This window comes from Myotis myotis, unplaced genomic scaffold (genome assembly GCF_014108235.1).
Source record: "Myotis myotis isolate mMyoMyo1 unplaced genomic scaffold, mMyoMyo1.p scaffold_m19_p_13, whole genome shotgun sequence".
Classification (NCBI taxonomy): domain Eukaryota; kingdom Metazoa; phylum Chordata; class Mammalia; order Chiroptera; family Vespertilionidae; genus Myotis; species Myotis myotis.
Genome location: NW_023416317.1, coordinates 15,108,397 through 15,133,483, shown reverse-complemented (window position 1 = coordinate 15,133,483; position 25,087 = coordinate 15,108,397). Strand labels below are relative to the sequence as shown.

Here is a 25,087-nt window from a genome sequence, read left to right as displayed (position 1 = left end):
GTTTCAAGTGCCCTAGGAGCTGTATCAGTGAAGAAATTGCTTCGGCATATGTCTGAGATTTTGTTGCCTTTGGATTCTTCTAGAATTTTTATGGTTTCCTGTCGTACATTTAAGTCCTTTATCCATTTTGAGTTTATTTTTGTGTATGGTGTAAGTTGGTGGTCTAGTTTCATTTTCTTGCATATATCTGTCCAATTTTCCCAACACCATTTATTGAAGAGACTATCTTGGCTCCATTGTATGTTCTTGCCTCCTTTGTCAAATATTAATTGAGCATATTGGTTCGGGCCGATTTCTGGGCTCTCTATTCTATTCCATTGATCTATATGCCTATTCTTGTGCCAGTACCAGGCAGTTTTGAGAACAGTGGCTTTGTAATACATCTTGATATCTGGTATTGAGATCCCACCTACTTTGGTCTTTTTCAGGATTGCTGCAGCTATTCGGGGTCTTTTTTTATTCCAGATGAATTTTTGGAGAGTTCGTTCTAGATCTCTGAAGTATGCCGTTGGTATTTTAATGGGAAGTGCGTTGAATTTATAGATTGCTTTGGGTAGTATGGACATTTTAATGATGTTGATTCTACCAATCCATGAACACGGTATGTTCTTCCATCTGTTTATGTCTTCCTCTATATCTTTTTTCAACGTCCTGTAGTTTTCTGAGTAGAGGTCTTTTACCTCTTTAGTTAAGTTTATTCCTAGGTAGCTTAATTTTTTTGGTGCGATGGTAAACGGGATTGTTTTTATAATCTCTCTTTCTGAAAGTTCACTATTGGTGTATAGAAATGCCTCGGATTTCTTGGGGTTAATTTTGTATCCTGCTACATTGCCAAATTCATGTATTAAGTCCAGTAGCTTTTTGATGGAGTCTCTAGGGTTTTGTATGTATAATATCATGTCGTCTGCAAATAAGGACAGTTTTACTTCCTCTTTTCCAATTTGGATGCCTTTTATTTCTTCTTCTTGCCGAATTGCAATGGCTAACACTTCCAGTACTATGTTGAACAGGAGTGGTGAGAGGGGGCATCCCTGTCTTGTTCCTGTTCTTAGGGGAAATGGTGTTAGTTTTTGTCCATTGAGTATGATGTTGGCTGTGGGCCTGTCATATATGGCTTTTATTATGTTGAGGTATGATCCTTCTACTCCCACCTTGCTGAGAGCTTTTATCAAAAATGGGTGTTGAATTTTGTCAAATGCTTTTTCTGCATCAATTGATATGACCATGTGGTTTTTTTCTTTCAATTTGTTTATGTGATGTATCACGTTTATTGATTTGCGGATATTGTACCATCCTTGCATCCCTGGGATAAATCCTACTTGGTCATGGTGTATGATAGACACTATTTTTTAAATGAATTTTGTAAAAGAGAGAGAGAGAGAGAGAGAGAGAGAGAGAGAGAGAGAGAGAGAGAGAATTGTCTGTGTCAGGTTAGATTAGTAGCCCAAAGCCATGAGAACAGCTATTCTTGATATGTCAGAATGAGAAATTTAAAAATATATATTTTATATGAAGGCAATGTCATAGTGGGAGAAAGAGAAAAGGGGGGAATTTTGGAATCCTGGAAAAATCGGTTTATTCCAAGGCAAAAATATGTATCCTTATCTTGCATACTCTAAAATGTTACCAATAGTCATCAAATAATTGCCCTATTTCAATATCCACTTGCCATAGCACAGGAATAAAGTTTACCAGTGTGGACGTCTTCCTTAAATACTTTTACATTTAGCTGCCATCAATTCCACCCTCCCCACCTTTAGAATCTGGCCTCTAAATGAGGCCATTAACAGTTCACAAGGCCCAGGATAATGGGTTTTCCAGAAACAGGATCCCAGTTTCCCAAGCAATGGGAAGGCCAGACCACAGGAGCCACAGCTCGAAGAAAGCAGATAATTCAAAAATAAAAATTCGTAAACAAGCAGATTTTTTATGGCCCTCTGTACTGCAGAGCCCTGACTCAGACACATTGTTTTTCCTCGACCTCTTATATCATCACTACAAGTAACTGTGAGTGCAGCGGGGCCAAGTAAAACAGCTTTCCAACGAGAGGAAAGCAACCCAGCCCACTGGAGAGTCTAATCGGGGCCAGGTGTCCTTTTTGCTGCTTCAGCTGGAATTCCCCCTTTTTAATCTCACATCACAGAAGGTTTTCTTGGTCCCATTTTATAGAGGAGGAGGCTGAGTCTCAGAGAGGTTGAGCAACTTGCCGAGGTCACACAGCTATCAGTGGGAAGCCCTGTTTGGCTTCCAAACTCTTGCCCTTCTGCTGCAGCACACTGCCCTGGGCAGAGCTTTAGGTGAGCACTTCTCCAGCCTTCATGTGCCCACAGGTTTCCTGCAGGTCTTGATACAGTGCAGATTCTGGTTCCGGAGGCTGGGGTGGAGCCTGAGGTGCTGCACTTCTAACAAGCCCCCGAAGATACAGAAGACCTGCTGGTTGTTGGCCCACACTCTGAGCAGTAAGGCTTTTGACCAGTGGTTCTCAAATAGGGACAGTTTTGCCCCCTGGGGACATCTGGCAATGTGTGGAGACATTTTTGATTGCCACACTACTGGTGGTGAAGCTACTGCATATTGTAGGTGGAGGTCAGTGATGTTGCTAAACATTCTACAACTCCCAGGGCAGGCCCCAACCCGAACAAACATTTATCCAGCCCAGAATGTCAACAGTGATGCAGTAAAGAAACCCCATGTTGGAGGTCCCAAGTTCCTTTAAACTTCTTCCAAAGCTGCTGCAATTTTGCAAACTTGCACTGGGGTCAAAGGTAGCTCTCTTCTCCTAAAAGCCCAATAGAAAATTTGATGTCATGCGACCGATGGCTAGAGCATGATAAAGTTTCATTTCCTCACCAATATTTTGCCTGTATTCTGAGAAAATCAAATCAGCTGATCACAAAGAAGGGTTTCACACGCTGCCTGAGTTCCTAGAAGGTCTTTGTTTCTTCACCCAGAAGGTCACAATGAAAAAGGCAAAGGATAAGATTATTTTTAGATACAAATTTTATAATTTCCTGTTCTGGCAGCTCAGACATTTACCCGGTTGATAAGGATCACATGAAACCATCTTTTATTATTCGGCATTGGCCACTGCTGCCCACCATCAACATCATGCTGGGAAATTGCAGGGCTCGTCCCCAGCATCCATTCAGTTCCTACAACTCAGTAAAGAAACCAGCCATTCATTTGAGTCTTTAATGTTCATAATACCAAAAACACTAGTTCAATTTTAATGTTTTTCACTAAAGTAACCAAGCATTACAGCATTAAGAGAATCTTCAAATGTCATATTGTTTGATTATAGCACAGGCTTTAGGAAGAACACATTTGAATATAATTTGGGTAGCAAATTAAGGTTTGGTTAGAATTGGATGGCTTTTAGGAGGGTCTAAGAAAAAGCATCATATGTGCTAATGTACCAGACTCCCAGGCTATACACATCTTTCTGTCTTTCCTATCTTATCTATCAATGGACTTCTCCTCCTCCCAGCCCAAAGTCCCCACCTTAGTGGAGCCCCCAAAACAAGGTCTCTGTCATCTCAATGTCCCCCTCAAAATGCAGGTTAGGTTTGAAGGCTCTCCATAAAATGACTGAGTGAATGAATGAATGAATGAATGAATGAATGAACTTTCATGCCCTTGAACACTCAGCTCTCTGGGGTCTCCCTCCTCTCTGGATATTTCCTTGTCAGTTTTTTTCACTGCTTCCCTTGCTCATTATTTGTCCTAAACACAGATAAACCCCAGCTCTAGCTTTGGGCCTCCTCCCTTTGGGGAGCTCTAAACCTTACCTTTACAAACAGTTCCCAAACCTCCACCTCTAGCCCAGTTTTCTGCCCTGAAATACAAACCTGTACAGTGGGGCCTTGACTTACGAGTGTTCCGACTAGCGAGTTTTTCGAGATACAAGCCGTCTCTTGGCCGAGCTAAATTTTGGGTTACGAGCCAGCTTCAGATACCCCACCGCTAGTTGGTGCAGCGAACGTCACAGTGAACGCCACAACATCAGCCCAGCATTCAATTCATTGTAATGGTGAAAATTGATTTGACTTACGAGTAATTTGAGTTACGAGCTCCGTCATGGAACGAATTAAACTCGTAAGCCAAGGCCCCACTGTATTTTCAAATGTTAAATTCATCTTCCCCTCCACAAGTCCTGCCTCCCCCATAACTATCATAGGCATTATCAATGGCCCTATTCTCCTCCCCCAAGCTGAACACTCCAGCTTCTTTCTGATAGCGTCCTCCTCCTCACCCTTTACATGCTTAGCTGCCACGCGATGTGGTTCCTATTCCAAGGCATCCTCTTCTATTCCTTTCCCAGTCTGTCCCCACTGTCATTGCTCAATTCCACCTCACAAATGGTCTCTTAGACTCCAAAACTAATTGATAGGTACAGGACTAAGGAGACCAGCATAGGAGATGGTTGTAGACAGAGTATAGGTTGTAAGTGCCCCATGAAAAACCCTCATGACCCCAGATGCTGCACTAGACCCCACCTCAGCCTTCTCCCATACACAAAGGAGGTAATATAGCCTGATGGTTAGGAGCACAGGCCCTGAGGTCACTGTGACTCCCTAGAAGGCTTTGGGCAGGGTAATCTACTTCCCTGTGACCCACTTTTTTCATCTATAACAAAGGGAGATGAAAACATTCAATAACATTCTGAAGAAATTAGAGTGAAACTGGGATGGTGAAGAGAAGGTCACTCTTGAGTCTGCATAACTCAATACAAATATCTGTGCCCCAACAAGTGACCAGGTGAGGTTTGATTCTGAAGAGAGAAATCAGTGGTTTGTAAAAGGAACGTGGACTTGCTTTACAAGGAGACCAACTGATGTGAAGGTAACTATTGTTTATCCCTTCCTCAACTTTCTTCAAAGAAACATCAATGATATTTGTTGAGCCAGGCCCTGTGCAAAGTGCTTTCCATAGGTCATTTCATTTGAGAACAAAGAATAAGCTCATGCAGGTGAATGAAAAGGTTTTGTAGGAAGCAAAGAAAACTGCTGATCAAAATTATATTAGGCCAGAAGTCTCCTATAAATTTCACTAGCATTCTTAGGTCTCTTGCAAAACCTCAGAACTGCTCTTGGAATATAACAACAAAAACAATTAACCCCTTAAACAATGCAGATGAAAACATCAGGGGAAGAAAATAATTGAGGTTCGAAAGAAAAAAGAAAAAAAGAACATATTAGGAGAAAGAAAAAGGTTTTAAATAAAGTATAATATGAACCAGATGAGAAACCTAAATAGAAAAGAAAAGATTCAAAGAAAACAAATCAGAGAGGAGAGGGACTGGGTGGGGGAAAAGTGGCTAGAAGTTATTTTGACTTTCTACAGATCAGGAGATGATACAATGGTTCTCATTTCTGAGGGCAAGTGCCCTGTGTGGTCTTAGGCAAGTGACTGAGCCACTCTGATTTAGTAATGGGTCAATGTCAGCACCTACACCTCACAGGGTTGCTCGTAGGAGTATCTGAGGACAGCACTAAGTTCTGTACCTACACCAGCGCCTGCCATTTCAACAGCAGTGGTGAGGACGATGATGATTTATGCTAAAGACAGCACCCTGCCAGGACCTCCCAAGACAAGAATCCATGAACCTTCCTCTATTGCTGTGATAACCCTCAGACAATCCTTGCCACACAGATTGCTTGGAAGGCTGCTGTGATTTTAGGAAATGTGGTCATTTTGGACCATTCTCCTTGAGTCCTCTATGCAAGCAGCACATTTGTGTCTGGAAAGCAACAGAGCAAAGCATGCAAAGATAACCTCAGCCCAGAGAAGAGGAAGAAAGATAATGAGTTCTTCCAAAAGATTGCATGTCCTCCGGAGAATCCTGTGTCATCACGTGCCAGAAGTCTCCATGCAGCATAAGCATCCTCAAGTCCCCACTAAACTCCCACAACCCCTCTACCTGTAACATTTGCTCACACGGCAACCTAAGGATACCTACTGAGGTTAGCACATGGCAGGTTTGTAAGGCGTATCAAGTTTCCAGTGTGAAACAAGAATCCAATATCACAGAGTGTGTTAGTCTGCCTTTTAAAGCAAAAATTGAGCCCTTAAAATAGTCTAAAACCTGACATGCATCATAAAGGCAGTACAACAGAGACCTTTGGCAGGAACACCACTGGCTATCATGAAGGTCCGGTGGAATATCTACATGAAGTGTTATTTCTACTGGCTAAGGTGCAATCAGGTTTTGCCTCTTCTTTCTTATCCGAACTCTGCCAGGATGACAAAGACCTCCCCTGCCCTTTAAAAGAAAACCACCTTGCAATGCATTCCTGTTTGGATGTGGATGGAAAAGGCAATGCTTTAAAGAAGCTTGTTGGTCTGAGCCAGGATTGTTTCCAGCACACGGAAACATGCGCATCGTTGGCTAGGGAGCTCTTGATTCCAGGATCAACTGATTAAGGTGAAAGAGGTTGGGGCGGGGGGCGGAGGGAGTTAGCAACTATTTAGAAAAATGTTTAAGTCTGGCCAAGAAATATAAGAAGAGAGTAGCACTAATAAACCCCTCAGAAATGAAGATTACAGTGGTAGCTAATCTCCATCAATAGGGTTCTGAGTGGGGGGTATGCTGAGTGTTGATAAGACATTTCCTGGATATAGGACCACGGGCCCCAGTGTGTGGCACTAGAAGAATGCAAACTCGGCCACACATCTGTGGACTCTCTGAGAGAAGAGCACTTTCCTCTATTAATACCTTTTAAAAACATGCGCCAATTCATGCTGGCAGTTCAAATCCTGCCATCAAATTTCAGTAGGTGATCAGGCTAAATTGGAAAATATATGCAGGATAAAGAGAAAAACTCAAGTCTAGAGAACATTTGGGGTAAGGAAGGGAAAGAAGAGTGAACAGAATCCTATAGCCTAAACTTAAAGTTTAAGAGTCAGGAAAAGAGGCTAAAACTAGAGGACTTGGTTAAGTGGGTCAAAAAACAAAGGTTTCGGTTGCATAAAAAGCCAAATGTGAGTTCAGATTTTTCAGTGTGATATGCATAAATACTTGCTGCTATTTATACACACAAATATTTGCCTTTACTTGAGATTTAGTGGGACTCTGCCTGAGGCAAGATTTTTTAATAGTAATGATAAAAATAGTTAATAGTACTTAAAGCAAAGCATGTGTGGTCATGATGTTTTAAAGGGGAGAAAGCAAAGGTAATTCTGAACATCTGTACTACATTTCCACATGATAAAACCACCACACTCCAAAACCATTCTGAAGGCTGGAGGTGGAGCATAGTGTAGCAGTCCATGTAGAGAAATGTTTATTTAAAAAACAGAAAGGGAGACTCAAAGGCCATTTTGGAAAAGCAGGCACAACATTTATTGTAAAATAAAACTGCCGATTAAGCCCTAACCGGTTTAGCTCAGCGGATAGAGCGTCGGCCTGCGGACTCAAGGGTCCCAGGTTCGATTCCGGTCAAGGGCATGTACCTAGGTTTCGGGCACATCCCCCGTGGGGAGTGTGCAGGAGGCGGCTAATTGATGTTTCTCTCTTATCGATGTTTCTAACTGTCTATCCCTCTCCCTTCCTCTCTGTAAAAATCAATAAAATATATTTTTTTAAAAACTGCCGATTAATAGCGAGAGTCCAGTAGTCAAAAAGTGAACTTTATGTGTCTACTTGGATCCATAATTTTGGCCTCCATAAATACTCCTGAGAATCAAGTCTTTTATTTTCACAAAATCTCAATCTTCCCAAGTGGTATCTCAGATCAAAATACTACCCCCTTACCCCTCCCTTAGATTACTTTTCCAGGGCTTTCCTCATTCCTAGCCTTAAATTTTCTAAGAGGGAATGAGTAAGGGAGGGGTAGTTACAGGCAGCTTCTCTCTCAATCTCTATCAATCCCACTCCATCTCTCTGTCTCTCCCTCACTTTCACCTGTACACACACATACAGACACACACACACATTCTCCCCACTTCTATATATATTTGATTTCAGAGAATAAGGGAGAGGGAGAGGGAGAGTGAAACATCAATGATGAGAGAGAATCATTGATCAGCTGCCTCCTGCACACCCCCTACTAGGATCAAGCCCGCAACCAGACATGTACCTTGACCCGATATACAACCCTGACCTCCTGGTTCATAGGTCTACCCTCAAGCACTGAGCCTCATCAGCCGGCTCCTACTTCTGTTTTCTCTTTAGGCTCAAAGCCCCACCTCTCCTCAGCACATCTGTCTCCTGGTTCAATCCCCTGTAGTCGGTCTCTGGGTCAAGGAGTATCAGGCTCCGGGTGCCCTTCCTCAGTACAACAGGGCTTCCAGCAAGTGGGGCTGGAATCACTGCCTTTGCCACAGTCACAGAAAGATGTGCCAGTCACTCGACACCAGCAGCTCACAGCCTGGCGATTTTGTCCCCCAGGGGATATTACGCAATGTCTAGAGCAGCCGTGGGCAAACTACAGCCCGTTTGAAATGAATAAAACTAAAAAAAAAAAAAGACCGTACCCTTTTATGTAATGATGTTTACTTTGAATTTATATTAGTTCACACAAACACTCCATCCATGCTTTTGTTCCGGCCCTCCGGTCCAGTTTAAGAACCCATTGTGGCCCTCGAGTCAAAAAGTTTGCCCACCCCGGGCTCTAGAGACATGTTTCGTTGTCACAAGCTGGAGAAGGAAAAAGGTGCGACTTGCTTCTAGTGAGTAGAGGCCTCTAATGCTGCTCAACGTCCTACAAGGCACAGGACAGCCCCCACAACATGGAAGTATCCTGACCCAAATGTAGGCAGTGTCAGATTGAGAAACTCTGGGGCACAACCAAGGAAGCAAAATCCCAGTGACATGCGGGGTCTTCCCCCAATACTAACAACACTCACACAGCTGGCAACCCAGGTGCATGGCACCAGACGAGATCTGACCACTTAGGGGGCTGAAAAGAGGGTGGTGGGTGGTGAGAGGACTTTCTCAGTGGTCAGGCCCTGGCTTTACTTGATTAGAACGCTTTCCATAGGGAAGCCTAGCGATTCTATGGCACACCCACAATTACTATCCGTAAAGACTTCGTCACAGGACTTGTATATACGGTACACAAGTTCCTTTTTCAGGCCATTTCCTCCAAAGCAGCCACCAATTTTTTAAACACTAATTGTGCAGGCCTGGAAAATACCAACAAACATGGGCATTAAAAATTTAAAGAAAAAGGAGTTGGAGGAGTTGGAAGTCTGTTTTAATTGTCGGGATTCCTAAATCTTTTGGAGTGTTAATGCAATCTCCGTTCCTCTGCTATATTATAGGTTAGTGAAGGCTTCACACATACAGTCCCTTTTTAATTCATGTGGGTTTTTCCCCAATAACCTACCACTCCTGAAAGTGCTGCAGACTTCTGTGATAAGGGGCACTACTCAATGTGCTGTGGCTCTGGAGATGAAATCACGGGTCTAATATTATTAAAGAAAAATGGGTAGAAATGACAGAAAAAATATTGCCTCTTCATTTAAAAAAAAAAAAAAAAAAAACCTCAAAAGCTACACACAGAAGTAGCAAGACTTGATACTCTAAGTATAAATAATTGCACATAGGCTTCTAACCAAACATCTTGATTCAAAAAACCACTTACTTGCCCGGCCAGGGTGGCTGACTGGTTGAGCACCAAACTATAAACTAAGAGGTCACTAGTTCAATTTCCAGCTGGGACACATGCCCGGGTTGTGGGCTCAATCCCCCCTGAGGGGATGCAGGAGTCAGCTGATCAATATTTCTCTCTCATCAATGTTTCTATCTCTCTATCCCTTCCCCTTTCCCTCTCTCTCTGAAATCAATAATAAACATATTTAAAAAAAAAAAAAAAAAAAAAAAAAAACACTTACTTATCATCTAAATCAGGAGTTGCCACTCAATCTTAAAGGGCCAAGGAAGTCAGTCTTTAAGGGACACAAGGCAAAATAGAGGACATTTTATTGGGTCTTACAAACCATTTCAAGTGTAACCATTTAAAACCCAGGCCATAAAAAAATATATAAATACATAAATAAAATTTAAAAAACCATGGTGGGCCATATTTGGCCCAGAGGGTCTCATTTTGCCAAGTCTTCATCTAAAGCAGTGATTTTCAACCAGTATGCCACAAGAATTTTTAAAACATGCAATACCTGGCTATTTAGTCAGGAGCACTGACCTCTTTTCCCTTAGATTATCAAGTAAAAAATGATAACCACAACACAACAATAGCCATCTGGTGTGAATGAATATATATATTTTTTGATGTGCTGCAGAATTTTAGTAATTATTAGTTTATGTGTGCCATGAGAGGAAAAAGGTTGAAAATCACTGATCTAAATGAATAGTAAATCTCTATAATTTTCATGCTAAAGTATCACTCATTTTTTTTTACTTTTTCTACAAACTACTCATCTACACTAATAAAAGACAAATATGCTAATTGACCGTGCCTTCACTATGCCCACCAGCCAATGAGAGCGACTATATGCAAATTAACCCAACCAAGATGGCAGTTAATTTGCATATACCGGCTGGGAGCGAAGACTAAAGACAACATAGAAGGAAGCGAAGCGCTGCAGAAGCGAACAAAGTAGAGGCGGCATAGATAGGGACATAGCCAAGGCGGCGGAGAAACAAGCCAGGCGGTGGAGCGGGAGAAAAATAAGCCGGGTGGTGGAGTGGGAGCAAAGCAAGCCTGGAGGCAGAGGTGCAAGGGAAGCAAGTCAGGTGGTGGAAGCAGGAGGGAAGCAACCCTGGCGGTGGAAGCGGGAGTTAAGCCCACCTCAGTGGGTTTCGCTCCCTTCTCTGCTTCGCCCCAGCCACAGGAAGCCCTATTCTTGCAGGAATCTTCCTGCAACGGGCCTCTTGTATAGTATAATTATGTTTTTCCTCAAATAAGAAAGGTTCAGCCCTAGCCAGCTTGGCTCAGTGGATAGAGCGTTGGCCTGGGGACTGAAGGGTCCCAGGTTCAATTCCAGCCAAGGGCACATGCCTGGGTTGCGGGCTCTACTCCCAGTAGGGGGTGTGCAGAAGGCAGCCGATCAATGATTCTCTCTCATCATTGATGGTTTTTTTTTCTCTCTTCCTTTTCCTTCCTCTCTGAAATCAATAAAGAAATATACTTTTTTTCAAGAGGAAACCAAGATGGCGGCATAGGTTAACACCGGAGATTGCTGCCTTGAACAACCACTTCAAAAAACAACTAAAAGACAGAATGGACATCATCCAGAACCACAGGAAGGCTGGCTGAGTGGAAATTCTACAACTAGGAGGAAAGAGAATATCATACCCAGACTCAGAGGAGGCGCAGTGCTGAAGTGAAATACTAAGGTGCGGAGTGCACGCGGAGCGGGCTGGAGGCGGAGTATGCAGTTGTTGTTTTCAATCGGGAGGGAGTTTCAGACTCTGAGCTCCAGATCCGGGCGAGTCTCTAAGGACCCAGACTCAAACGGGAGAAGCGGGACTGTCTGGCTTCGGTCAGAACTCGAGGGCAGCTTTCTCTCCGAGGTTTGCAGCGGTTGCTGGGACTCTGTGAGGCAGAGTCCCTAGGGACGGGACTGAGAGCAGCCACAACTGCTCACTCCGGCCCGCCCTGTAGATCCCCGGGGACCCGCCCCGCCCAAGCCCTGCGCAGAGCCATTTGACAGATAGCCTCAGGCAAACGCTAGATTAGCACTGCCCTAGAGATCCAGCACAGAAGCTCTCCCACTGCAGACACAGCGGACTCTCATAGCCAGTTAGCCTGGAGGTCAAATCACCCCCGGTATTGCCGACAACAATCAAGGCTTAACTACAACAAGACTGCGCACAAAGACCACTAGGGGGTGCACCAAGAAAGCATAAAAAATGCGGAGACAAAGAAACAGGACAGAACTGTCAATGGAGGATATTGAGTTCAGAACCACACTTTTAATGTCTCTTAAGAACTGTCTAGAAGCCGCCGATAAATGTAGTGAGATCCTCAAGAAATCTAATGAGACCCTCGATGTTATGATAAAGAACCAACTAGAAATTAAGCATACATGGACTGAAATAATGAATACTATACAGACTCCCAACAGCAGACCAGAGGAGCACAAGAATCAAGGCAAAGATTTGAAATGCGAAGAAGCAAAAATCACCCAACCAGAAAAGCAAAATGAAAAAAGAATCCGAAAATGCGAAGATAGTGTAAGGAGCCTCTGGGACAGCTTCAAGCGTACCAACATCAGAATTATAGGGGTGCCAGAAGATGAGAGAGAGCAAGATATTGAAAACCTATTTGAAGAAATAATGACAGAAAACTTCCCCCACCTGGTGAAAGAAATAGACTTACAGGTCCAGGAAGCGCAGAGAACCCCAAACATAAGGAATCCAAAGAGGACCACACCCAGACACATCATAATTAAAATGCCAAGAGCAAAAGACAAAGAGAGAATCTTAAAAGCAGCAAGAGAAAGAAACTCAGTTACCTACAAGGGAATACCCATACGACTCTCAGCTGATTTCTCAACAGAAACTTTACAGGCCAGAAGGGAATGGCAAGAAATATTCAAAGTGATGAATACCAAGAACCTACAACCAAGATTACTTTATCCAGCAAAGCTATCATTCAGAACTGAAGGTCAGATAAAGAGCTTCACAGATAAGGAAAAGCTAAAGGAGTTCATCACCACCAAACCAGTATTATATGAAATGCTGAAAGGTATCCTTTAAGAAGAGGAAGAAGAAGAAAAAGGTAAAGATACAAATTATGAACAACAAACATGCATCTATCAACAAGTGAATCTAAGATCAAGTGAATAAATAATCTGGTGATCATAATAGAATCAGGGACATAGAAAGGGAATGGACTTACTATTCTTGGTGGGGAAAGGGGTGTGGGAGATGCGGGAAGAGACTGGACAAAAATCGTGCACCTATGGATGAGGACAGTGGGCGGGGAGTGAGGGCGGAGGGTGGGGCGGGAACTGGGAGGAGGGGAGTTATAGGGGGAAAAAAGAGGAACAAATGTAATAATCTGAACAATAAAGATTTAATTTTTAAAAAATCAAAAAAAAAAAGAAATATACTTTTTTTAAAAGAGTTCATATATTCAACTGCTTTATAGCCAATAACTTTATATCCAACTGCTGTAACCATAAGCCACACCAAGGAATCACCCAGCAGCCATTCACATTGCCCTATTTAATACTACTCAAAACAATGAAGATATCCTTTAACCTATATCCCAAACTGAAAACACAAATAAAATTCTCCTTTCACATCCAAGCCATGGTGGATGGAAAAGTAGAGTTTGCTTTAGCAAATTTTAGCCAATTGGAAGAGAAATGAAATGAAGCTCCTGTCAGTAGGTTTTAAATACAATTTTAATGTCTCACAACACAGAAAGAAACTGAAAATACACATCAAAAACTAGACTAAAAGGCCCAACTGGCATGGCTCAGTGGTTGAGCGTCGACCTATGAACCAGGAAGTCACGGTTCGATTCCTGGTCAGGGCACATGCCTGGGTTGTGGAATCAATCCCTAGTGGGAGGGCATGCAGCCGATCAGTGAGTCTCTCCCATCATTGATGTTTCTATCTCTCCCTCTCCCTTCCTATCAGAAATCAATAAAAACATATTTTTAAAAAACTAGATAAGAAGGAAACTCAGTTTGGGGAGGCAAAGCACTTCTCTTAGGCAATGAGTTAAAGATGAAGGGAAAAAATGGAAAAGGCTGACTTTGAACAGATGAAATGCAAAAGGCACAACTCTAAGCACCACTCACTTTTCCTTATTCTCTGCTCACAAAAATTCATTTACTCCCTAGGAATATATGGGGGGGGGGGGGGGCGCAAACATGCAGTACTGCTACGTGCATTTTCACCAGCCACAGGTGGGCTGAGAAGACTTAGCCCCAATGCTGCCTTAGACATGGCACTGTCTGACCTTTTCACTGCCAGTTACAGGCCCTGAGATGTGACAAGAAAAAAAGAAAAAGGAAAAAATGAGCCCTTTGGTACTTAGAGAGAAAATAACCCTGAGCAAGAAGTCAGAAGACCCTAACTCTGGTCTCTGGTCTACTCCATATCAAGTATCTGCAGATTATCTTGAGCTAAAGGCAATTTTAGTTTTAGGCTCAAGAGAAACTTGCTCGTTCCTTGACTACCCAGAAGAACCTGAATTAGGGACCTTGCCTATAATGGGAGATTATCAGGTACCTCTTTGTGACTCACCAAAATGACAGGGCAAACTTCTATTTATTAAACATCTGCTCTTATCCTCCTGCAATGACCCTCTGAGGGACGCAGGCACCTTACCTCATTCCTAGCCGAGTGCCTTGCATACCTCTGAACCTCACCTGCATGTAGGATCTCTGACTTTCTCAGGTGTGGGAAATTCCCATACATATACTAGTATGTCTATTAAATGTGTTTTTTTTCTCCTGCTAAAAATAAAACATAGAAACCCCTGGCAGTATCAAGGAGCGGTTAGGAACAGGTGCCTGGAACCAGCAGACCCAAATTTGAGCTCAGACTACCCACTCTGAGAACCTGGATCAGACACATCACCCTTCTGGGCCTCAGCCTCCTCATCTGAAAGGCAGGGAACCACCTCCCACCACGGAGAACTGGAAGATTTAATGGCACTCCCAGGAAACTGATCATCAGTGATGTTCCTGAGTGCCAATCAGTGTTACATGTCATCACTGCTTAATTCCCCTCACAGGTTAGAGGCAGCGTCAGAGGAAATCATGAAAATGGAATGTGTCCTGTAACATATAAAGCCCCCTCCATACATCAAGTATTAATTAATGTTCCCACCAGGTCCTGACATAACTGAGCCCATCTCAGTGGCCGTGGCTGCAGCTTGTGAAACACCGAAGAACCCACAGTACTGCTGCTACGGGACCTTTCTCCGCTGAGGTTTCATTTGTGGTGCACTTTTTACCAAAGATGATGGTAATAAATTAGGTCAGGTTAACAAATGAATATTTTTCAAAGGGAAGTCGCACCCTACAGGCAGAGCAGCGGGACAGGGCAATGAGGACAGTAATCAGTCTCTCCCAGCATAACCCCCACCAGTCTCCCCACCTGCCTCTGCCCTCTGCTTTCTCTTTCTCAGCAGGTTCCAAAAGGCCTTGTGCCTAATGGCTCCCTGGGACTCCACCAGCCTCTGTGAGCTGTAAAAGGCAACCAACTGCACTCATTAAAGTCAATAAAGGGTAAAACCCAAGCCATTTCAAATTAGCATAGTGTTCAAACTTTAAAGGATGTATTAAAATTTAAAGATAAGGCAAATGATGCTAAACACAAATGAAAGCATTCCTTATGTCTTCAGGAATGAGAAAGGAAAGGCTGTGAAATCCTGCTTTTGGACCTGTGGTTCATCGAGGTCCACAGAGCACTTTTCTGTTGAGATGCTTCATTGGCATCCACCCTGCACAGAGCGCTTGGAGAATGTGGAACTCGGTGAGAACAAAGGGAATCTGTACCACGTTGGCATAAGCCAATGAAAATTCCATGAATCTCAAAAGACATATCATATTCAAAATTAAATGTTACTCAGAAAGAGGCATGAAGGGGACTCTCATATGCCATTCCTCAGCCTCCTCCTAAATAACAGAAGGAATACTCGTAAGTGACAAGGCAGCCTTTAGAAGGGTCACACAAGCTGGGGGCTTGGTGGTCACAAATTGGTGGTGTGTGTGTAAACAACAAACAAGTGACCTATAGTCAGAAACACCAGAAACACCGTATGCACTTGCGCAGAACTTTATAATCATTTCCTCAGCCATACTCTCGGCCTGGCTGGACAGCTCCACCAGTATTTCATCCAGCTCAGCACATCCAAAGACGCTCCTCAATCCCAGCACCTCCTGCTGGTGACTCACCTGCCCACTGCCCTGCCATCAGCCAACATCTGGGCCCACAACAGTCTGCTCCTTGCAGCTCCCCACACTCAGGTCCTGAGCTGTCAAGGTCCTGGACTTGACCTTTCCCCTCAACTTCTGTGGCCACCACCCAGATTCAGACTCTTGGTCACTAGAACAACCACAGTATCCTTCTAAACTCTCTCCATGCCTTTAGTCCAGTGATGGCGAACCTTTCGAGGCCGGCGTGTCAGCATTTTGAAAAACCCTAACTTAATCCTGGTGCCATGTCACATATAGAAATTTTTTGATATTTGCAACCATAGTAAAACAAAGACTTATATTTTTGATATTTATTTAATATATTTAAATGCCATTCAACAAAGGAAAATCAACCCCAAAAAATGAGTTCGCGTGTCACTTCTGACATGCGTGTCATAGGTTCGTCATCACTGCAGTTTAGTCCCTTCCTAGCCAATCCACTAGCAATTAGCACTAACACTCTTTTCTGATCATGCCATTGTCCAGGGAAAATTCCTTCACAGGCTGCCAGCGCCTACCTAATAAAGGCCAACCCCCCGTGCCCCAGGGTCAGAGCCCTCAGTGACCTGACCTCAAACTACCTGCTCACCTTTATCTCCTTTTCCTCCTGACAGGTGGAATTTCAGCTGCTCCAAACTCACTGTGCCCCAAACCCATCACACCCCCCTGCCCCGACACATGCTTGGCTCAGCCATCGCTTTTCCAATCACACTTCCCCATCACCCATGGGCATTGAAATCCTTCCTGCCTTTGAGGTCCAGCTGTCTTCAGCTCTCCTACTCTAAGCTGCAGAGCATTGAAGTGCCACTCGAGGTCCACTGGGCGCACCACCCTGAGAAGCGGTAGCCTGCAGTGTGTCCAGTGTATTCTCTGGAGACTGACTTTCCAGGTTCTGGTCTTGGTTCCAGCACTTGCTGTGTATAACTGGGAACAATTACTTACCTCTTTGTGCCTCAGTTTCCTTATTTGCATGTGAGAATGACAATGGCAATATGTACTTAGTACAGTACCCTGGCACAGAATAAGCTGCACTAAGTGTGAGCTGTTTCTCTATTGCCCACCTGAGTCCCTGAACAAGACCGTAAACCTGCCAAGGGTGCTCCCACAGCATCCTACACATGGACGTTCAACATGTGCCCAGTGCTGTCCAACACACCTTGAAAAAAAATAAAAGAAAACTTCCAATTAATGTTACCTGCCAAGTTACTGCTCCACTCCAAACACAGAGCAATGAGAGAGAAAACATAAAAGAGCATGACTCTTAAATAACCATTATGAACTTTTCCAATACTGGCAAAATACACCGCAGAGCAATTCTCAAGGTATTTTTTAACTATTTTTTCACTTTCAAATATTTATTGAGTACCTACAGGCTCAATATTTGAAGTCCAGGAATATTGATGGAATATGCCGATCAGGTAAGAAACTTAATTAAATAGGGAGAAATTGTTAAGTTCTATAATATATTTATAGAGACAACTCTTGGAAAAGAAAGTATGTGAAATGATATGTTTATGCAGTCACTTGTGTTTGGGGATGATTTTTCTGATAAGCTTTGTTAGTAGAAATAGAATATATGGAGTCTGTAGTCAGAATTAGAAATGCCTGCATTGGCAAAATCATGGTTCATCCAGCAAAACTGGAGACAAGTGTATTAAAGAGAAAGAAGCCATATGGTTTTGAAAGAGGAGAGACTGGTGGAGTTTAGAAATTTGGGCAAAAATTATATGGGGGAGGTTTGAGCTATCCGTAAGAGGTTTATGAGCTCAAAAACTTCTAGGTCACAAAATTTCCTTGGTGGATCTCCCAATGGCCTGGGGACAATCTGGGTAAATAAAGTAGAAGATCATGAATTCATATTCCCTTGTCCTCCTCCTCCCTGCTTCCCCTCTCCTCCCTCCCACACAGCATGGAGGGAAGCCCACACCGGTCTCATGGGGGGTTTACTTGGGCTGGGTTAATAGCAATTGTGACCACTGATGACTTGACAGCTCTTCTGCCCTTGCTGGAGGGGATGAACATAGGAGATCCACAGGCATGGCAGCAGAGCATATATCCCTCCCTTTCAAACATCTTACAGGACAATGCATCCAAAGACTCCTGACTCTCCTCTGAGGACCAGCCAAGAATACATTAAGGAGAGTGGAGATAGGAGGATCCTGGTACATAAACCCACTTTTTCTTTAATGAGATCAGTAGTATTTTGGGTCCTTGATTACTAAAACCTTTACATGGAACAATATGTTCTCTGCAGAAAAAGCTAGAGAACAAGGTAAACTATTACTACATCAAACAATGTCTGATCAAATCAACCTGGATGCAAAAGCATCAGACAACACCAGTGAGTAATGCTGCATTTCAGCCAACACTTCAGCTCACATTAGCACATCCGTTGTAGTTCTTGGGCAATCATCTTGGTCTTCCAAATAAGTTGAGATCATAATCTTTCTGTTGTTGTTTCCTGCCAGGCACAGAAGTGGTTTCACCCTCAGCCTTTTCCAGACCACCAAAACACGAGACACTAAAGCAATCTGACTCTCCCGTATGCAACTCCTGCCAACTCGAAATCTCCTGAAACAATAGGCTGCACAAGGCCAGTACTCCAGGAGATGGGGTTTATACGAGGTCCAACACCTTTGCCTAAAAATGACTCATAAAACCACTAGATCTCTATTCCCGAGCATTACGCCATCTAGCCCCAACAGAGTCGAACCGTGCAAAGTGAAAAAGAAATCAGGAACACACTGAACTTAAAACTGCAAGTATATTTTAAATCCTATTTTAGATTCATTTAAATTAACTGAGGTCAGGCAACTTCTTTATTCAGCTGGGTTACTCTTACTGGTTTAATATCAAAAGCAGTCAGCCACATTTTTCAACCAAAAATAAAGAAACTCCCTAACAGAAGAACACTCTAAAACTCAGTAGAGATATAGAAACAGCTTACAATAAACTACCTTCTGGAACAACTAATGGAGAAAATTACTGTTATTTGGCCATGGGGGACAACTCTTTGTATATTATTACATATTTTGCAGGTCACAAATTAAGAGCACAATTTTCATTTTCTAGCATAGCACTTTTCCAAGGTGTTTCACAAAGAACACCAGTGCAACAGAGAAAAGCAAGTCAAACAAGATAAGTGTGAGAAGTTCTGCCTTCCCTAGTCCCCTCCTTGGAAATGACTGATGCATATTTGTAGTAAACTCTATAAATCCAGCATTTTCCCACGTTTATTTGGCCCTGCAGTCTGTTTTCTCTTAGAGAAAGATTTTTGTAGAAAATAGATATAATGAAATGGTCCAGTAGCTAAGACTCTGAAGTCAGCCTGATCCGAATACCAGCATAACCCCTTGTTAGTTATGGGCAAGCTTCTTAACATCACTTGTCCCTCAGTTTCCCCAGGTAAAAATGGACAAAACAATAGCAGCTAGCTCTTAGGTGTGGGTCTTCCAATATGAAAGCAACTGTCTGCTGAGAGCCTTATTTACTTCATGCCATTTTACTGCCTACTATTTTTTGTGAGGTCTGTGTCTCCCACAGCAAGTTCCTTTTTGTCACTCAGATCTCAGTTCACAATGACACCCCCTCCAAGAGGCCTTCCCTAACCACCAATATGAAGTTGGCCCCACCCTAGTCACTAGTTCTTCATCCTCTTCTTTTCCTCCTGATACTTCTCTGTTTAACTGTTACATAGGTATTTGTATACTAGTTGACCCCAATAGAATACAAGCACCATGTAGTCAAACGTTATCATTTATCATTGCTCTATCCCAAAACACATCCTCAAATATGTATTCATTGGATGGATGGATGGATGGATGGATGGATGGATGGATGAGTGAATGAATAAATGAATAAATGAATGAGGTGGCTGTGAGAATTAGATGTGAATCACATAAATCATTCTTTATAATGTCTGACACATGAGCATCAATCTAGACAGTTTTGAAAACTTTTGATGAATGATGTGGTTAATGCATTCGAAATTCTGACACTATTTAACTTGCCTCTTCTTGCTGTATCATGGACAAACATTTAATGGCATTTATTTAGAGATGTGTTGGTAAATGGGCTTGCAGGAATGGGGCAGGTGGGGGGAGTGCAGGTAGCATTTTACCGATTTCCATGGTGTAAATACTGCCACCATGACCAATTTCAGTTATCAATGGTTTAAAAGCAGGCTCACAAAATTCCAGAAAATAAAACATATGGCTCTCACAAGACAGTACAAGTCTTCTCTGGGGAAGGGTCTTTTCAGGCCTCCAAGTTTTGTTTGTTGAGTTGAAGTTTAACATTTTTAAAAATTTAATATTTTTATTGATTTTAGAAAGAAAGGGAGAGTGAAAGAAACATCAATGATGAGAATCATTTGATCAGCTGCCTCTAAAATAAAATTTTTATAGGGAGATATTTTTTCCACATTCTCCCTTTTTATGAGTCAAAATAAGGACTACCCACTGCCTGGTCTGATACTCAAGGAAACTAGTTGGATGTGTTGGGCTACATTTTCTGTGAACTCTCAGACTGGTGTTTAAGGCTCTAAACATGATCTATATCCATATATGACCATTGTGAGGACCAACTAACCTCATAAAACACAAACTAAGTTTAGTTTAGATTTATTTAAATGGAGGCATCTGCACAAGAGAATCAAGGAACCATCTATTAAGTGCCACCAATGAGCAGAATCTGATAACAGAATAAGAGTGACTCTTATCCTGACCCCAAGATTCCAACATAGAGTGAAGGTCAATGCTGCAGATGGGAGTTTCTCTGGCACCACAGGCTTGCTGTACATGCAACATGACCCCTTGGCACCGAAAGCAAAGCATCTGTGTTTTTCAAGTACAGAAATCTACCAACCAGAATTTTGAGATGACACAACCAAAATTCAAAATCCACAGTCACTCTACATGCAAGTGATAACATGCCAATGATTATTGCTTCTCTTTTGTAAACTATATGGAAAGTCTATGGAGTAAGGCAGGAAGAGACTAGCTTCTAATCCACTGTATCAGCTACCTATTGCTATATAACTATTACCCCCAAAATTCAGCAGCTTAAAACAACACACATTTATTATCTCACAGTTTCTGTGGATCAGGAAACCAGGCACAGCTTAGCTGGGTACTCTGCTTCACAGTTTCTCACAAAGCTCTAGTCCAGGTGTCAGCCCACAGCCTCCCATCTCATCTGAAGGCTCAACTGGGGAAGGATCCACTTCCAAGCTCACTAAGTGGTTGTTGGCAGTTTTCAGTTCTTTGTGACTTTGTAGTGAGAGTCTCAGTTCCTCACTGGGTATTGGCTGAAGGCTGCCCCTGGTTCCTTACCACAAGGACATCCCCACATGATAGAAGGCAATAGAGTCTGTTAACAAGATGGAAGTAACAGTCTTATGTAACTTAATCATGGAAGTGTCACTGTCATCCCATTACCTTTGGCATTCTCCGCTGTTTAGAAACAAGTCACTGGGTTCAACTTATACTCAAGGAGAGGGGATTACACAAGGGTATTCGGTATCATTGGGGCCATCTTAGAAGTCTGCTCACCACAACCAACCTTCTTGGAATATGAACAGGAAGACCAGGTCCAACAAAACACCTTTTTAAGCATCTCCATGTGAACCCAAGCCATGTGGTTTCCTAAGCATATTGCTAAGGTCTCATAAAAACAAAACAAGAGAGAATGAACACTGAGGACATTAAGTCTGAAAACACAAAATTCTGTTCAAATGGTCTAAGCAAATACACTCTATATCAGAGAAAACCCCTGGGAGCTTCTGTATTAGTAAGTCCCAACATGAAAGCCATTTTTTCTGAACAATGAAACGAGTGACTCATGGGAAGGGCTGCCCATCTGAGCAGGTATAGAATGCCAGGAAATCTAGTTTGGCCTAGAAGCAAGTTATCTTTTGGAATTTTTATTTGTTGCTGTAGCATAATTTGAAAATTTACTTCATCCCATTTTACTGGCTACTATTTTCTGTGAGGTCTGTGTCTCCCACAGCAAGTTGCTTACATGGTCCTTTTGCAATAGAAACCCATCATAGTGGCAAAGAAGTGCTGTAAAAATGTCAAGCCTTAGCTGTCACCCGCCTTCTAGCTAAGCTCCACCCAGCCACATATTCTCAGATACATGAGCATCCCATCATTCAATGGTGGTGGCCGGCCGGAGAGGCTGCTTCTGAAAGACTTTGAAGGATTTAACCCACTAAGTGCAACACACATAGAAAACATGGAGTACTCAGTCCTGGATGAATGCAAGGGCAAACAACAAAGATTATCTTCAATCTAAACGTTCAAAAGTGCTCCGCACGTTTTACCATGCTTTCCAGAACTATCCATATGCTTTCTGAAAAGTCTGCCCTCAGTTCAGCTATAAAAAAATAGTTAGGTTTATTGTTTTGCTAATCACCTATTCATTTTGCTCCTCTAGAGCGATGATTTTTGGTAAACATCTAAAATTAAACAGTACTGTACAAAGGCCCCGAAACAACGACCATCTGTGGGAAAGCAGCCGTAAACCACCTTAGAGCTGACACGTGCTACACACGCCTGGACCCTGAATTCGTATTAAATAATAATGGAACATATGTGTGGTGAGCAGAGAAAACAAACTAATGCAAAATTCCAGCGTGAAGGTGATAAGCAGACAGGAAGGTTATAAAACAGGTGACCAAGGGGATTTTAAGGCCGTAGATGTCTTCTGACCTGTGAAAACAACTTGATAACAAACCTTAACTCGTAAAATCTGACTTTGGGACAATAAAGGGGATGTTCTTACCTCTCTCAGATGTATGTTTTCCTTCTCTTTCTGGTCTAAAATCACCTCCAAGTGGCTGACCTGAGACTCGGCCTCGGCCACCCGCCGCGTCCTCTCATTGTCTTCCTCCAGACTTTTGGACGGCAAACCTTTACTTTGTAACATCTCCAGCAGCTTTTTAATGGACTCGTCTCGGGCATTGAGGGTCTGTTTCTGCGTTTCGATCCTCAGCTCCATTTCCTCCAAGGTCTTCCTCAATAGGAACAGCTCCTTAGCCTGCCGGTCATGCTCCGCTTGCAGCCGCCGGAAGTTCTCCTCCGTCAGCTCGATGGTGAAGTGCTCGGCGCCGCGGTTGCCGCTCTCTTGCTGCAGGAGGTGGTTGAGGTCTCTCTGGGTTCGCAGCTCATCCTGAAGGGCCTGGATTGTCAACTGCAGGTGCTGTGATGGAAAGACGGGGCAGGAGAGGAGACAGAAGGAGAAAAGTCAATGGCCACGCCAAGGGCTCTGTGCTGGTCCCGCACCATGAAGATGGAATGTTAATCATGAGGTCCACAGGGCCAGCGTGAAGTCCTCCGGGTGACTTCAGAAGCATGGGACAGCACATGGAGAGGGGGAGTTAATTCAATGAGGCTTTCTCAATGTCGTAGGAGAAAAGAAATGCACACATACACAGAAACAGTAGATCAGTGTCAGTCACGAGGGAAATTGCAGTCTACTGTTTTAATTTAGGAAGTGGGAAGGGTTAGAGGGAAACTCACAACACACCTTCTTTATGCCCACAGTGCTCCAGACTCAGTATTCCTTGTTTCCTACAGGGATCTTTATTCTACTATCCATTATTTTCCATGATAAATGCATGTCCACTTAAAAATGAAAATAATAGCATCCACTACAAGTAGACACAAACAATTTTTTACAAATAAAGCTGTGAACAGGTTTAGTGAACAGGATTACTGCATCTGCAAGCAAAGGGAACAAAGGCAGACGGAGACAGACAGTCAAACACATGGGGAGGTGAGGCTGTGCAGAGTAAAACAAGCGAGCTGCAAAGAGTGGACAAACCTTGGTTCTTCTGGCATCCAGCAACTGAACAGCATGGGAAATGAAAAAAAATAAATGAAGCAGGAAATCAACACAAAGAAAAGTCCAGTGCAAGCAAAGGATATTTAACAGAAAGAACTTAATCAACATAAAGTACCTTCACAGAGAAAAAAAGAAAAAGAAAAACAACTTCTTCTTACAGCAAAGACCCATAAGCTACACACAATCTATAGTACTGATGCTTGATAAATGTGATTTTTTTAAAGTGAGGTTTGTTCCACCTTTTCTTTTCCTAAATCTCCCTGACACAGTGAGTCTTGGGTGTATTACCACAGAGAAAAGCACCCACACCTAATTCCAGGTCACCCTTTTAACCAAAATTACAGGGAGAACACCAGAGAAACAAAATCATTACCAATGTGAGAAGAGAACCCCTTGGAAGAATGAAATAATGATACATGTTATAACATAGATGAAAATGTGCTAAGTGAAAGAAACCAGTTATTGCATGATTCCATTGATAGTAAATGTTCAGAATAGGCAAATATATAGAGACAGAAAATAAATTAGTGGTTGCCAGGGCCTGGATAGGGAGGAGATAAGGAGTTACTACTAAAGTGTATAGGGTTTCTTTTTTGGGGTGATGATGTTCTAAACTTTATTGTACTGATGGTTATATAACTTTATGAATATACTAAAAAACTACTCAATGTTATACTTTATATATGCCTCACCCAAGGATATGTTTATTGATTTTTAGGGAGAGGGGAGGGGAAAAAGAGAGAAAGAGAAACATCAATCAGTTGCCTCCTGTATGCACCCCAATCGGAGATTGAACCTCCTACCCAGTCTTGAGCCCTGATCAGGAATCAAACCCACAACCTTTTGGTGTACGGGGTGACGCTCCAATCAACTGAGCCACCTGGGCAGGAAAGTGGTGTATTATATTTCTTTTAAATAATTCATAAAGGCCATCATGAAATATGTACCAGTTGCTTATTCCCCATCAGTACCCTGTGAGGCACTGTGGCACATGGGTGAGAAAGTGAGTACTTGACCCTTATGCTCTAGGAATTTCAGTGGAAATGTATAGATGCAGTGAATATCCGTGATAATTCCTACCACAAAGAGTTGTTGTGAGAATTGAATTAGCTAATACAGTACATATAAAACTCTAGGAAGTACAGAGTAATCACTTATACTGTATCAGTCAGGATAGGGTAGAATATGCTGCTGTGACGACAGCAACAGAAACCCACATTCTGAAAGACATAACCCACCTGCCGGGCTGAGGACACAGAATCAGAGCTCTTAAAGCTCAAACAGACCTTAAAGATTTACATGTTGACATCATTTCACAAATGAGAAAATCAGATCACACTGGTTAAATGTCAGGTGCAAAAACACACAAACACTGCCAAAGCCAACATCTCCG

The 25,087-nt window shown here is 42.7% G+C and overlaps 1 protein-coding gene across 6 annotated transcripts in view; it reads right to left on the bottom strand.

The window, feature by feature from the left end:
- The window catches only part of ERC2 (ELKS/RAB6-interacting/CAST family member 2), an 880,873-nt gene that overhangs the window by 702,174 nt on the left and 153,612 nt on the right, over window positions 1–25,087 (bottom strand). For all 6 annotated transcript variants that reach the window (XR_004971467.1, XR_004971468.1, XR_004971469.1 and 3 more), the window contains exon 3: window positions 22,633–23,049. Coding sequence is in view for 1 of the 6 variants with exons in the window: in XM_036331877.1 (XP_036187770.1) it covers window positions 22,633–23,049 (417 nt within the window). In the remaining 5 variants the exon portion in view is untranslated. The remainder of the gene's footprint in view (window positions 1–22,632; window positions 23,050–25,087) is intronic.